The sequence below is a fragment of the Alosa sapidissima genome, chromosome 15 (assembly GCF_018492685.1).
Source record: "Alosa sapidissima isolate fAloSap1 chromosome 15, fAloSap1.pri, whole genome shotgun sequence".
Lineage (NCBI taxonomy): Eukaryota > Metazoa > Chordata > Actinopteri > Clupeiformes > Clupeidae > Alosa > Alosa sapidissima.
The window spans coordinates 21652839-21668685 of record NC_055971.1 but is presented as its reverse complement, the minus strand read 5'-3'; the positions used below and the strand labels follow the sequence as shown (position 1 = coordinate 21668685).

Sequence of the window (15847 nt, the reverse complement as noted above, 5' to 3'; positions counted from 1 at the left end):
CTAAAACGTGTGACATTCCGATCCCCGCCACAAATAGTAGGGCTTGCTCTCATACATCGTCAGACGCAGGGTTAAAGAAACATACCAGTTGTCAGAACAGTTACAACTCTTTCTATATATATTGTTATGAGACAAAACCATAATCTAAATTACCCTAAAGGCATCACATGATGTTTACATAAGCATATTACATATCGACAAAATGTTTAAACATATAAACTACAACTGTATAACAGTAAGCATATTCATTGTCAGTGATTAACAATGAAATAAGCTTGCACAGATATATACTGGGAATGGGCGTTGTAGTTCCTGGATATTGAGACACGCTTGTGTTTGTGGCATACAGATGCCTGTCCCGAGGCCCATAGGCAGGGGGGCTGTGCAATCTTCAGAAAATTATGATAATGTGAACGAGCGAGCAGGGGGTGGGGGATGGGGGGGGGGTAGGAAATTACTCAAAATTAAACCAGTGAGTAACTACCTCCAACTGGCAGGAATTAATAGCTGCTGTTGTGTTCCATAGCGCCAAATAGGGGAGATGGATGCATCCCCAGCGGCAGACAGGTTTTTACCCACCAGGGGTGAAGCTGGAGGCCTGGCAATGCACTTAGCTAGTGGAGACAGACACACACACACACACACACACACACACACACACACACACACACATACACAGCCTTTGAACCACTTATTTCAGTCCTTATAAAGAGAGAAACAAGAAACTTCACAGAGCGAAGGCAAACAACCGCAAATTAAAAACAATAACAAACAAAAGTGAACAAACAAAGACATGCAAGTACACACACACACACACACACACACACACACACACACACAAAGCAAATAAGCCCTGGCCAGTGGCACTGACAAAACAAGTAGGCAAACACCCAGTGCCTCCTGCTTTTGTGTGGAGAGCTCTCGCTGGCGGGGTTAACAGGCTGGCGCGAGGCGCAGATTGGTCAGCGTGTTGCGCGGTCATGCTCCGGGAAGGGCCCGTGAAAGGATCAGCTGTGTGAAGGAGGCGTGCAGGAGAGAGAGAGAGAGAGAGAGAGAGAGAGAGAGAGAGAGAGAGAGAGAGAGAGAGAGAGAGAGAGAGAGAGAGAGACGAATGAGAGACAGAGAGAGAGTGAAATAAAGGGCTGGCTGTAAGGGTCGTTCTCCTCTAATTGACTCCTCTGGGCCACAGCTCGGCTGATCAGAGCCTTGTTACAGGAATCCGGTTTCATGGTTTCCTAACAATGGGATTTGTGAAAAGGGATTTGTAGTCCGTTGGGATCCCCTCCCCGAGCCCCTATCTCGCTCTGATTCTGTGGTCTTCTTGTGATGTTTTTTTGTTTTGCCTTTTTTTTTTTCATCCCTCCCTCCTTCCCTCCCTCTTTTTCCTTTTCCCCCTCGTTTCTGTGATTTAAATCCCATCATTTCAGTGGTTAGTAAACACGGGTGGCCAAACAGTGTATCTGAGCTGCAGTCGAGCTGCATGGCTTTGGGATTGCGAGGCATAAGTTCTAATTTGCTTGACTTGATGGTGTGCACATTGATTTGGGTTGGAAACTGCGGTGTTTACATGCCAGGAGATTTACCAGGGGGCAAAGCATACAGTAAGAGCTACTATTGTAGTGAATCTCAGATTTCCATCACAAGGTTCACTGCTTTCTAAAGATGACTATAGTGTATTAGGAAATCAATATACAGTACATATGTATAACCCCTCAATAAGACACAAGGTTGGTTGAGTTGCTCTGATTTAAAGTTTTAGATTTAAAGATTTAGATTTTTCTAAAAGAAAACGAATACACACTTTTGTGCACAAGAGGCCTGCAAAGACCGATAGCTTTAAGAAGCATTTCAAGAAGAGCTTGTGAAAGGTTGTTCAAAACACTGGTATCTGCCAAGAGAAAGAAGGAAGGAGCTGGATAGGGAGTGTGTGTGGTTGGGGGGGGGGGGGGGGGGGGGGGGCATATGCATGCATCTGTGTGATGGTCTGGATGAATCTAAGAGGCCTCTGCGGTTGAATGTGAAACAAGGTACAAACAAAATACCTTTCAGACCCTTCACTTTGGAGTGCATGTACAGTATACCACTTGTTTGTGTGTGAGTGAGTTTGTGTGTGTGTGTGTGTGTGTGTGTGTGTGTGTGTGTGTGTGTGTGTGTGTGCGTGTTTGCGTGTGTGTGTGTGTGTGTGTGTTTGGTGTGTGTGTGTGTGTGTTTGGTGTGTGTGTGTGTGTGTGTGTGTGTACGTGTGTGTGTGGGTGTGTGTGTGTACGTGCGTGACTGAGTGTGTGTGTGCCTGAGTGAAAGAGAGACCCTGTGAGAACAGGCTGAGGTGAATGGCTACAGCAGCAGTCGGGGCAGATGGAGGATAGAGCACTTGGCTGTGAGTAGAGGAAGCAGCGCACCTCCATACAAAAACAACGCTTTGAGACACAGACCCTCGCTTCTCTGAAACCATGATTTCCATGTTTGTGGTCCCTCTCGCTCTTGACACTGTCGACAGAAATCAGCAAGAGAGAGATAGAAAGCAGAGAAAAAGGGATGGAAGAAGAAAGGGACAGAGGGAGGAAGATAGACGAGCAGGAGGCCCAGCATGGAAAAGCCATCCTCGGAGCAGCGTGTGATCCAGGAGTTTTACAACCTGCTGTTCAACTTCATTCAGCGGCCAGCAGAACAGACACTAGTTGGAGGAGGGAGGGAGAGAGGAAGGGGATGAGGGAGACCGGCACAAAGCATTCACCTGATACCATCCTGCCATCTCTCCTTCTCTCTCTCTCTCTCTCTCTCTCTCTCTCTCTCTCTCTCTCTCTCTCTCTCTCTCTCTCTCTCTCTCTCTCTGTGTCCCCCCCTTCCTCTGCCCCGTGCTGGCAGTAACAGGAGAGGAGACACAAAGAGCAGACGAGTCTCCCTGCAGGACGCTCCATAGAGCACGCACCAGGCACTCGCCCAGCACAAAGCGCTCAGCTGCCCGCAAAACCTCGTTAGCCAGCGCCCCACTGTCCACGCGCCGCCAGGGGTGACGAACACAAGCACACACACACACACACACACGTAGGCGTACGAGCACACACACACACACACACACACACACACACACACACACACACACACACACACACACACACACACACACACACATAGGCGTACGAGCACACACACACACACACACACACACACACACACACACACACACACACACACACAGGCATACACATACACATACACATACATAGGCGTGCAAGCATACACACACACACACACACACACACACACACACACACACACACACACACACACACACACACACACAAAGAGGACACATAAAAAAAACACAAACTCAGACACACGGACACACAGAAACACAAAAATAAATTCAGACACACACACACACACACACACACACACACACACACACACACACAAACATAAATGCACATAAACACAGAACAAACATAAAAAACCCACATACACACACACACACACTGGTAGTAAAACACACCTGTTCTGAGCACAGGCCATTCATGGTCATTCCCCCGTCTGCCTCCTGAGAGACTGCCATGGCCCTCCAGAGCCTCCTCTTTAACCGATTCATTCACATGGACTCCACAAAGGCTGCTCACGCTTCACTGGCCTGTCCGCTACGCCGATTATACAACCACTGTGTGTGTTTGTGTGTGTGTGTGTGTGTGTGTGTGTGTGTGTGTGTGTGTGTGTGTGTGTGTGTGTGTGTCTGTGTCTGTGTAAGTGTGTTTATGTGTGTGTGTGTGTGTGTGTGTGTGTGTGTGTGTGTGTGTGTGTCTGTGTCTGTGTAAGTGTGTTTATGTGTGTGTGTGTGTGTGTGTGTGTGTGTGTGTGTGTCTGTGTCTGTGTAAGTGTGTGTGTGTGTGTGTGTGTGTGTGTGTGTGTGTGTGTGTGTGTGTGTGTGTGTCTGTGTAAGTGTGTTTATGTGTGTGTGTGTGTGTGTGTGTGTGTGTGTGTGTGTGTGTGTGTGTGTGTGTGTGTGTGTGTGTGTGTGTTTATGTGTGTCTGTGTGTGTAATGTTCGTTCTATGTGTTGTGTGCTTTTATGTAAGTCTCCACATATGTGATTGCGGGTCCATCTCAGGCTCTTCTGCCCAATCCTTCTCTTCCTCCTCATCGGTCTGAACTCAAATGGCTTGTGTTTGGAGATATATGCTTGGGGCGTACATTCATGTCTGTGTGTCTCGGTGAAAAGCCTGTGTTAGTGTGCCATTGAGTTGAGAGCTTCAGACAATGTGCAGCACAAATAACCAGGAGAGGGTGAAAGTAGAGGAAAGGGGGACTGCACATACAGATGGGCAAGAGTACGCCTCCTCAGAGTCCATCTCCACGGGCCAATAAAAACAAACGTCTCGGGCGGAGCGATGGAACTTCTGACAGTAATTGAGATTGGCTGCATGTGAACACCAGGGCCTATTACGGATAATGCACTGCTCAAATGGCTGAACGTGTTGACTTTTTATTTTCGCCCCCATCTGCATTTTTTAGTAGGGAATGCTAATATTAGTGCTTGGCTAATTGACAGATAAAACAAAACACAGTCCGCTGCAATGGCAGTGGTCGCAGTAACGGCGCTACGATGAAACACCTTATATAAATAAGACAGACAGTCACCCAACTTAGTCTACCAGGGGATCAATTACTCCAACACGGTAAGGATGGCTTTGCTGCCATGGCTCAACACAAGTAGGTAGTTCAAGACTACCGCGTTCACCTCTCGTGGAGCTAGTGTTAGCCTCCTGAGGAATATTAAGTGGGGTGGTGGGGGTTTTAGCACTTAGCTCGCTAGCACCACAGCAAATAAATATGCAGGAATTAGTTCCAGCAGCCTGCCCAGTTGCAATAAGCCCCTTTAGCCCGGCACAAGCAAAACAAACCAATTTGGAGACCCTCGCACTCTCTCATGTTGATTCCACAGGCAACACGCGTGACAACCATGGACGTGCATATAAATGTGTATTAATATGAAGGCGAGTGCACTCCAACACATGCAAAAATGGCCGTGCACACCACACACACGCACACACACACACACACACAACCTCACACATAAACACACACACAGCCTCACACATAAACACACACATACTAGCAGCCTGTGTACACAAACAACACTCTGAGTCCCCTCAGCCTTGACAGGTTACTCATAAATGAGCACGCAAAAACACACTCAGAGTTAAATAAGCATGACCCACTGATGAACGCCTATGCAAAAACACACTAACACATATACACAGTCAGGGCAGTACAAATATGTAGGGGAAAAACATGATTATTGATTTCTCTCTCTCTCTCTAACACACACAAACACACACACACACACACACACACACACACACACACACACACACACACAGTACAGAAGGCCATGCTGAAGGGTGAGCGGACACACAGAGGAGCCATCATTCTCCCCAGCACTGCTTGCTTCTCCTCATCCATCAACCCTCTCTCTCTCTCTCTCCACCCCCCAACACATCTCAGGCCATACTTCACCACCTCCCTTCCTCTATCCCTCCATCCCGACACCCATCAGCTCCATCAGCACCGCAGGAGGTTTTTTAATCTGTTCTTTCTCTCTCACTCCACCCTATATCACTTCTTATCCACCCCACATCCCCCACCCCACACCCCCTGATCTCCACCTCTCTTCTCTTCTCCTCCTCAGAGATGACAGTAAGAGAAGGTCACCTTCGAGGTCCAATTAGAGTGTCATCCCACCCTCCACACACACACACACACACACACACACACCTGCCGGCCTGCCGCTGAAAGCTCGGAGAGCAGTAAATCCGCTGGCCTTCACCAGCTGCCACCCGTCCTGCCACCAGGCGCCTGCTCCTGTGTCCCTGGTCCCCGTACTCAATCACCATGGGGGGTGAAGTGGGGTGAGGGTTTGGGTTGGGGGATTGGTTGAGAGATTAAGGGGAGAGGACAAGAGAAGGTGACAGAGGGGAAGCCACACACCACACACCTGTTTGTCTCATCATGAGTTTGTTTATTTATTTATTTATTTATGTTCCCTTTTGGCCCACTGGAGTATATTTCCACTGCGGTGTCACTGGACACTTTAGCCTGTTAGCCACATGACAAACATGGGAGATGAAGAACTCGCAAGACTGCCTGCCTGGGCAGTTTGGGCATGACCTAGATCCCCTCTCTCCTTCTGAGTCTGTTTTGTGAGTGTGTGTGTGTGTGTGTGTGTGTGCGTGCGTGCGTGCATGCGTGCGTGCGTCTGTATCTGTGTACTGACCCTAGGATGACCCTCTTTCTCAGATCAATCTGCTCTCCAATCAGGAACCCATCAGCGCTGCCCTGTGTGCCCTCCAGCCATTACTCTAATGACTCAGACACCAGAGGCTGGCGTCCACACCCCACAGACATCAGTAATCACACAGCACTGGAGGGGCCAGACACACAGGAAAAGGAACAGAACCACCATCACCATCCTTACTAAACAAAAACAAAAACAAAAACAACAACAACAGTGGTGTGGGAGCACAGGCCATCAGGCCATCAGGCCATCAGGCCATCAGACTATGCCAGACAGGAAGGCTGGGCTGAGCCTAGACGGATGAGCACAGAGCAGAGGAGTAGGGCGAGATGGTGAAAGGCTGAGAGGGGGATGGACTAGCTAGGGCTGGACAAGTTAGTTAGTAGATGTGTGTGTGTGTGTGTGTGTGTGTGTGTGTGTGTGTGTGTGTGTGTGTGTGTGTGTGTGTGTGTGTGAGTGAGTGCATGTAAGTATGTATTTTAATACAGTAGGTACATATACAAATACATGTATGTATGTGTGTGTGTGTACATTTTTTCTCTCTGTCTGTGTGTATGCATCCTTCTTTCTTTCCTTTGCACCCCCCCCCCCCCCCTCCCCTGTGTGTGTGTATGTGTGTGTGTGTGTGTGTGTGTGTGTGTGTGTGTGTGTGTGTGGTGGTCCATAAGCAGGGTCACTAGGCTTTAAGCCTCATGAGGGCTGACCCTGCCCAATTAGAGTGCGAGTGACAGGCAGCGTGCACAGCCCTGACACAACTGGATCACAGCGGCGCTCGCGGCCCCAAAACCCCCAACATTGGAGCACTGCCGGGACCCCACTTCACACACACACACACACACACACACACACACACACACACGACCCCACATCCTATTACACTTCCCGCCTCCTTTCTTTTCTCCTCTTCTCGTCTGTTCACACTTTCTCTCATCTTTCTCTCCTCCCTTTCACTCTTTCCCACCCTCCTCATCTCTCATTCCGTTTCCTTCCTTTCCGATCGCTCCTCATATTCCCTCCATCCTTTCTTATTCTAGTTACCCCACTATCCTCTCTTTCTCTCTCTCTCTCTCTCTCTCTCTCTCTCTCTCTCTCTCTCTCTCTCTCTCTCCCCTCTTCTTCTGTTCCCCCCTTCCTCTCCTCCTCTCCTCACTCTGCCCAGCAGGAAGCCTGGTGTCCGGCTCTTTCTTGATGTTGACAGCGCTGTCACGGGCGGCCAAGCCGTTGACATCTGATGCCGTTAGGAGTCGCCGTGGCGACCTGGCAAATCCATTGACCTTTGGCCTGTATGTATCAAAACTTGTGAACCCGAGATGGGAGGGAGGAAGGGTGGACTAAAAGGAAAAGGAAAGCGAGGGATGAATGAGGGATGAATGGAAGAGTGCACATGTCTGGGAAAGCGAGGGATGAATGAGGTATGAATGGAAGGGTGCACATGTCTGCTCCCAGCTGTCTCAAGCACCCTGTTTCCTGATGCCACTGTGCTTTCTCTTACCCATGTGTATAAGTGGAAGTGTCTCTGTGTGTGTGTATGTGTGGAGTGTGGCTGAGTGTGGGTGTGAGTGTGTAGGAAGTGTGTGTGTGTGTGTGTGTGTGTGTGTGTGTGTGTGTGTGTGTGTGTGTGTGTGTGTGTGTGTGTGTGTGTGTGGTGTGGCTTGTTGCGGGGCAGCAGGTTGCAGGCTGTCACTGCCACTGAGCTGTGGCCCTGTGATTAATGAGGACGGGCGCTTCACTGCGGGAGACACAGCACCACCCGCCTCCTCCTCCTCCTCCTCGGCCACCACACCCCTGTCAGTCCCCTGGCCCCCGGTCCTGTCTCTCACAAAGGAGCTGGTGTCACCACACCAACCACACTAGCTACGCCGTTGACCTGGCACTGTCCATACATACAAACCATCCCAATCCAATCCAACACACACACACACACACACACACACACACACACACACACACACACACACACACACACACACACACACACACACTTCACTAACACCCTGCCCCAGCCTGGTCGCCACCGACTGGTCCCCCCCGATCACGCGGCTCCTCCAGCAGGAGCTCCAGCCACTCTTGGCCCCGGCGCCGGCCCCAGGAGGAAGCTCCCCTGCTGGGCTGCAGGGATGGAGGGATGGAGGAAGGGACGAGGGCCAACTCTGTCTGCCTGTTAGCTGACACCTCACCAGCATCCACACCAGGGCCCCCTCGCTGAGCTGCCAGGCTGAAGTGGGCAGCCGGTGCTGGGTTTCCACAGCCGCAGCTGAGGCCTAGAGAGAGGTAGCCAGGCTTTTTTTTTGGAAGGGGGGGGGTCAGACAGAGGAGATGACAGGGGAAGAGTGATGGGGTGGTAAAGGGGGCTGGGGTTGGGGGGGTTAACTGAGGTGGGGGCAAGGGGCGCCCAGAAAAGGAGGGGGGTAGCGGCGGGCCAGGGCAGGGCACTCGCTTCTCTGACGGCTGCCACTCAACGGAGCTAATGACGCCTCCGACGCCCCCCGGCGCGGAAACAGGAGCCCACCTCCCCCAACTGTCTGCTCCCATAAAGCATAGAGCATGCACACATACACTGATGTAAAGAAAAGAACATGTGTGTGTTTGTATGTGGTTCGTGTGAGCGTGTGACATAATATATGGAGACAGGAAAAGAAGAAGCAGGGGAAGATCTCCCTCTGCAATGTGTCGGCGGGATAAAGGGGGCTTGATGGCTGCCGGCATGTGGATTTCACCGGGAGGTGTTGAGTTGTGGAGGCTGGGGGGTCCCGGGCTATTTATTACAATCAGCACCGCAGCTCAGAAGCGCCGTCTGACTTTTAGATTGTGTGCACCCTCCTCCTCCTCCTTCTCTTCCTCCTCCTCCTCCTTCTCTTCTCCCTTCTAAATTTCCCCCATCCCTCTCTCCACCACTCTCGGTCTGTCTCCCCCACCCCCACCCCCAACCCGCCTTTAATCGAGTCGAGTGACTTATTAAAGCTTATGAGAGAATGCGGCTAATTTCATTAGCAACCCAGTCGTCGCCGGGCTGCTGTGCGCTACTAGCTCCTCATTCTAGAAGCGTTGGCAAAGGGAGGAGGAGGAGGAGGAAGATGGGGCCCTGGGTGTTGGACAGAAATGGTTATAATCTGCAGACAGTTAGGGACCTGCAATCACTGAGAAGAAGAGAGAGAGAGAGGGTGTGTGTGTGTGTGTGTGTGTGTGTCTGTGTGTGTGTGTGTGTGTGTGTGTGTGTGTGTGTGTGTGTGTGTGTGTGTGTGTGTGTGTGTCTGTGTGTGTATGCATGTAGGAAGAGAGGGAGGGGGGAGGTGTAGGACAGGGGCCAGAAGCTGCTGTGAGATAAAGAGGCGAGTGGCAGGAGGAGAGGGGCTGATGGGGCCATTCTTCGACTCCACTGGAGAGAGATAAACAATGAGTTACTGTACACGAGTGGACACACAGCAGAAGGCACCGGTCTCCAATCTCCTGCCAATCCCCATAGCACACCCCCCCCCCCCCCCTCCCTCCCAACAGGGGGAAGAACATTCTAGAAAGAAATACGTACCCGAGACCAAAGCGAATCTGCACATACCTCCTTGTGGGTGTGATTTTGGGCTCTGGCGTCCTTTTGGCCGAAGACCAAATTGAGGACGAGAGACTTCCCAGGCCTTGGTATCCTAGAGACAGCACTGTTGGCTTTGTGTGTTTGGATGAAACATTTGAAGCAAGACTAATTAACCTAACACCCAGACACACCAAGCAGTCTCAACCCTGTCACCCCAACCTCTTAGCAGAACTCAACTGCCACATTTGAGTCAGTGTCAGGTCTTAGCACTGACGCTTAAGGGCACTGACTGACCTTTACGCAATATCTTGGAGTCGCAATGTAATCTGCTTTAACCTCTTAAACTGACACCTTCTTAACCTGGCTTTATCACATCACAAGCCAGACATGTCACCATTCATAAAATCCCTGACCAGACTCTAACTTCATCAGCGTGTCTGTCTTGGCTTGGGATAGGGAGCTGCCAAAACAAAAAACGACACGTACAAAACATCCTTCAAGTCTATTAGGATACGGGTTCAGGACGGGGTCAATCAATGGCCAGGCAGGGGTCATAACCGAAGAGCATCAGAGGTCTTCCTATCTGGTCCCAAATGTCGAAGCCCATGAATATCAGTCCTAAGCAGAGGGCTTAATGAAAACTGAGCAGGTTAAGATGCTCATTGGACTGAATCGAGGTCTGCTCAAATGGGGGATTGATAAGCTGCGTAATTCACTGCCAAGCAGTGTGGTCCGAGATATGAGATGCTAATGTGGGGGAAACACCAGCAAATCATGTTTAAGGACAACTGCACTGTGTTGTGTCAGAATGCTGATAATATATAATCTACAAAATACTGATTAGAGAAACAGAGCAGTGGGAATTGGGATGGTTATGTCTGCTGCCAAAAACAAAATGTCTCACTTTTCTGCTTTCATATTGCTTCATATTGTTTTTCAATTGTGTGTGTGTGTGTGTGTGTGTGTGTGTGTGTGTGTGTGTGTGTGTGTAAATAGGCCTGCGCTCACGTGAGACTGTGTGCGAGGGCAGAATGTCAGAGTGACTGACTAAAAAACACGCAATTATTATTGTAACAGCTCTCTAATTGCATATGCTCGCTGATCTCCCAGTAGAAACATTGTGCATAATGCCCCTCTCTCAACCAACTCCCCCCACACCTCCCACCCCCCCCGGCCATCCGCTAGCTCAATACTCCAAACGTCGCAGGCCCATAATTTATTTGTCTGTTAGCGGCCAGAATTCCAGCGGGGCCTTTAAAAATGAACACAGAAAGAGAGAGAGAGGAAGAGAGAGTGAGGAAGAGAGGAAGAGAGAGAGAGAGGAAGAGTGAGTGAGGAAGAGAGAGAGAGGAAGAGTGAGTGAGGAAGAGAGAGAGAGGAAGAGTGAGTGAGGAAGAGAAAGAGAGAGAGAGAGGAAGAGTGAGTGAGAAAGAGAAAGAGAGAGGGAGGGAGAGGGAAATCAAGAGCACAAATCTCACGTTTAATATCTGGCCATTGCTTATGTGGACCAATTAAGCTTTAAAGCTCCAATCTAGCACAGTGCAGTGTGTCTAGGGTTCCCTTTTCCATTACTGTGCCATTTTAGCACATCGTAAATGGCTGTTAAAAACTAAAAGCAATGAGGGTGAAGGTGCTAGACTATGCTGGCCAAATATACAAGTGTGCATTAAAGGAACACACACATACACTCACCAATACACACACACACACACACACACACACATGTATGATAACACACAAGCCTATACACATACATGTATACACAGACACTACATGAGCCATGGTGTGCGTATGCAGTCGACTGAGACATAAGTGTGCACTACTGCTTTGTCTACAGAGTCCAGCGGACAGTCCAACACCCCCTCTGGCGATTGCTCGACGCGGCTTGATTTCATTTCCTGCCAAGTAATGCAATCGCGGCAGATCGGTGACGAATACACACAATTACAGACGCACCATGGATGATGCAGAACCCCACCCCCCTAAAACCCCCCAACTCCCTCTGCTTGGCCTTGCCTTTCGGGTTTGGACGCATCTCCATCACGCTGGCAAATCAAATCAGGGAAGCAGATATGAACAACTGAATTATCACAGCAATTTCATGGCCATTGTGGCCCTCAGGCCATCTCTCAGACTGTCAATAGTGACACACGAGACATTTGGGAACTTAATAACGTCCCCCCCCTCCACATCCAGTGGTTTCTCAATGCGATGATAAAGCCGTGAAAATGTATAGGAAGACTGGCCGTTTGTAGGGTGTGCAACCTATAGCCGTGAGGTAAGAGAATTGTCCAAGATATGGCCGCATGAATGAGAGCCAAGACAGGAAACTGTCCTGATAGAACTGATAGAACAAAGACACAGAACGGGACAGAGGGAGTCGTGGCTTTGAGACGTTTCCAGAAAGACAAGATATGATCCACATTCCTGTGTTGCATTTCAGCCAAACACAGGATGCCTATTTTCTTTAGAAACTCTATAGGATTTATAAAGTGTTTGAGCACACACTTACACACACCCACACACACACACATGCACACACACACACACACACACACACACACACACACACACACACACACACACACACACACACACACACACACAGTCACATGTACTCACATACATTGCTCGGAATAATAGGTTTGCCCTGGAAAGTGTAGTGCATTGGGACCGGCAAAGGGCTCAGTGTAGATAAGGTTCTGTTTTGCATTTGAATGGACTGAGCTGATTTTCATGTCCTTGGCATTTGGCTAGACGGCTGCTTTTGGTTTTTGTGTGTGTGTGTGTTTGTGTATGCATGTTTGTGTGTGTGTGTGTGTGTGTGTGTGTGTGTGTGTGTGTGTGTTTGTGTGTGTCTATCTGTGACGCCCCACTCCCAGGCCACAGTATCGGTCCAGTCAGGCTTGCAGTCCGTCCCTGTTTCTGTCCGTCTCAAATAAGAACAACACAACACAGGACACTGTGCTTCCACGAACACCTAGTCCCTTGTCTCTCCGAACCCAAACAAAGACTGTCCCCTCCAATGCCCAGCACTGTCTCTGCACCTGTCCAGTGGGGATTGGACAGGCATTTCGGGTTCAGCCCTCCCGTGGGCAGACACTGTGTCCACGCCACAGTGGCTCCAGGGTGAAGTGAGCTGTGGCTCAGCGTGGGCACCTGCATCAGACTCAAAGCACTTGCGCCGGTGCTCTCCTCTCCTGAGCTGACCTCTCCAGCATGTCTCTGATCACTGGCCAGTGTAATACGATTAGACAGCAGCCAACCTGCTCTTTACACCACTGAGCACACACACACACACACACACACACACACACACACACACACACACACACACACACACACACACACACACACACACACACAAACGTAGCGGTGTTCACCTGAGGACAAGACAAGTACTTCAGTCCTAAAGTCACCTCAGAAAAACACCAGCAAGCTGGCTGAAACTAAAGCACGGCTGACTCATTTTATCCCAGATACAGATTAAGTGCATACAAATCAATAAGCACCTCCTTAGCTTTTGGAGAGCTGAGTTTCCTCCCTACTGCCCCGCAGTATGCAGATGGTAAACACAGAGCTCAACGTTATAGCCGCAGCTGTTTGAAAGATTAGCCAGCTCTTAAAAATCCTATACCCCAACTCAAGGCCTTCTCACTCCCCAGCCTCCACCCCCACACTCTCCCCCCCGATCAGCTCCACACACCCCCACCCCACCCTACCCTACCCAGCCGGCCAAGCACGGCACCTCAGACATCTGCATGGTGCCGGGCAGATCACTTTCAAACAACAGGAAGGATGGGTGGGTGGATGGGTGGATGCATGTTTGGTCGGTGCTTCAGGGATGAGGAGGCGAGGGTGGTGGAGCAAGTGGCCCATGCAGGGGGAGTGATGGCTTGGGTAACGGTCCGTCCTCCAAGACCCCCACCACCACCACCAACCCCCACCCAACACGACAACCAGTCTCCACTCTGCAGCTGTTGAGGGAGTTGGGGGAGGGGGGGGGGAGGGGGGGGTTCTGACCAGCCGGTATCCCCTTACAAACGCAGTAACCCAAGACAAACACAATATCTGTCGGTGCCATCTAGAGATCACCGCAAGTCATAACAAAATGGCCGGGGCTATAACTCAGGAGCTGGGGGAGGGTGGCTGGGGTTGGCTGGGGGGAGGGGGGGGGGGGGGGGGGGGGGGGCAACTTGGCGCACTGACCAGAGGAGCCTGTGTGGACACGCATGCCAGGGGGCTGAGAAGCTGTGAAACAGGGAGAGGGCAGAGAGAGGGGAAACAGGGCAGAGAGAGAGAGTTACAGTACGGCACACACACCCCCCCCCACCCCCCCACCCCCTGCCCCCTTGGAAATTAGATACGGGGCCCTGTCACTATGTAGCGAAAGGGACTCTGAAGTCTGATGACTGGCACTTTCAAAAGGCACACTTCAAAGACGCCAGTGACTGCAAGGGGAGGGAAACGCATCCTCAGCTTAGCTGGTCCCTGCCCCCAGTACTGCGGCATTTGCCTGAACGTGGAGGGAGACAACTTTCGACTTGTTACTGTGTGTGTGTGTGTGTGTGTGTGTGTGTGTGTGTGTGTGTGTGTATGTGTCTGAGGGTGTGTAGGCATGTGCAAATATGCATCACCAACGGGTCAGAAAGTCCAAAAATGCACCATCCATCAACAAGGCGCGCGCTGTGGCAGTCCTGACCCTCACAGACAGAGATAAACAAACACATGATGATGGCCACCACCTCACTCCCAAAATACAACTCAGCTATTCTGAGATGGGTTTGAGCACAGAAAACCCTCCCGACACACACATGCACACACATAAATACACACACACACACACACACACACACACACACACACACACACACAGTCTAACACACCAAGGTAAATCAATTTCCCTGGCCCTCCATTTAAGACAGGGTTCAAACCTCAGTGCAACCAACACCCCCCAACCCCCCCCCCCCCCCCCCCCCCCCCCCCCATGATAGATTACGGATCCCTCTGGCCCCGTCCCTTGGGGTCACCCCCCCCCCACATGCGGAGAGGGGAGCACTGATCGAGGGGAGGAGAAGGGTTTAGGAATTACGAGTGATAGAGATGGGCTCGCTGATAAGACAGGGGATGGGGGGGGCGCCAGGGTTCTCCTGGGGTCACTGGATGCAATCCTGCCTGGACACAGTGTCAGGTCACCCGAGCCCGAGCGCTGCCCCCCTTCCCCTCTCGGGACATGATGGCAGGTCAGATTTTTCAATTAATATTATTATTAGTGCCGTCTCTGTCCGAGCACAACACTGGACGATCCGCCCGCACACCCCCCCCTACTCACACCGGGTTTGAGATATCAATTCCCACTTCGCCTTGCTGCTGTGGGACCTACATTTGCTACCATAGCTCAGTCAGCCGCTAGCAACAACCAGCATTCTACCGATCCGCTTATTTCTTCTCAATCATCTAATGGAGGTTTAAAAGCAATCAAATCCATCAAGCCAGGCCCACAACTGATCAGAAATACACTTTTTTTTTACGTTTGAACAAGAGAGCACACACACACACGGATGCCCTGAGGAAGAAGAAGAAAGGCTTTCAAACACACTCCCAAATTTTTAAAGGAGATCAATAATGGGCCCGAGGAGGCTTAAATTATTTACAACAAAGCCCGCTTCTCAAATTGCCAAGCAGATCAGATACTATGGGCTTTGATGGACCAGTGAAGTGGATGGATTGGTGAGAGTAGGCCGGCTGACAAACTGATAGACAGACAGACTGACGGACTGGTAAACAGAGAGAGCGAGCGAACGAGCGAGAGAGTGAGTGAGAGCGAGGGGCGAGCGGCAGGACTTAGCTGTGCCTGTGCTGAGCCGAGTGATGCAGGGGGGCCGGGCAGCATTAGCATAGCGTGCCTCTGAAGGCAGATCATGGCCCTTCACTGCGCCGCTCTCCACTGCTGAGCAAACAAATGAGTCCTCCAGAGAGACATGCAGCTCCCAGTCAGAATTAGCTATTCAGGGCATCTCCACATTGTGTGGAGTG

The 15847-nt window shown here is 50.7% G+C and overlaps 1 protein-coding gene across 1 annotated transcript in view; it reads right to left on the bottom strand.

Annotated features, from left to right (window-relative positions):
* Positions 1 to 11899: 11899 nt before the first annotated feature.
* LOC121684609 (roundabout homolog 2-like) overlaps positions 11900 to 15847 on the bottom strand; it is a 189191-nt gene continuing 185243 nt past the window's right edge. Inside the window, exon 4 of the mRNA XM_042064667.1 lies at positions 11900 to 11945. Coding sequence (XP_041920601.1) covers positions 11900 to 11945 — 46 coding nt within the window. The remainder of the gene's footprint in view (positions 11946 to 15847) is intronic.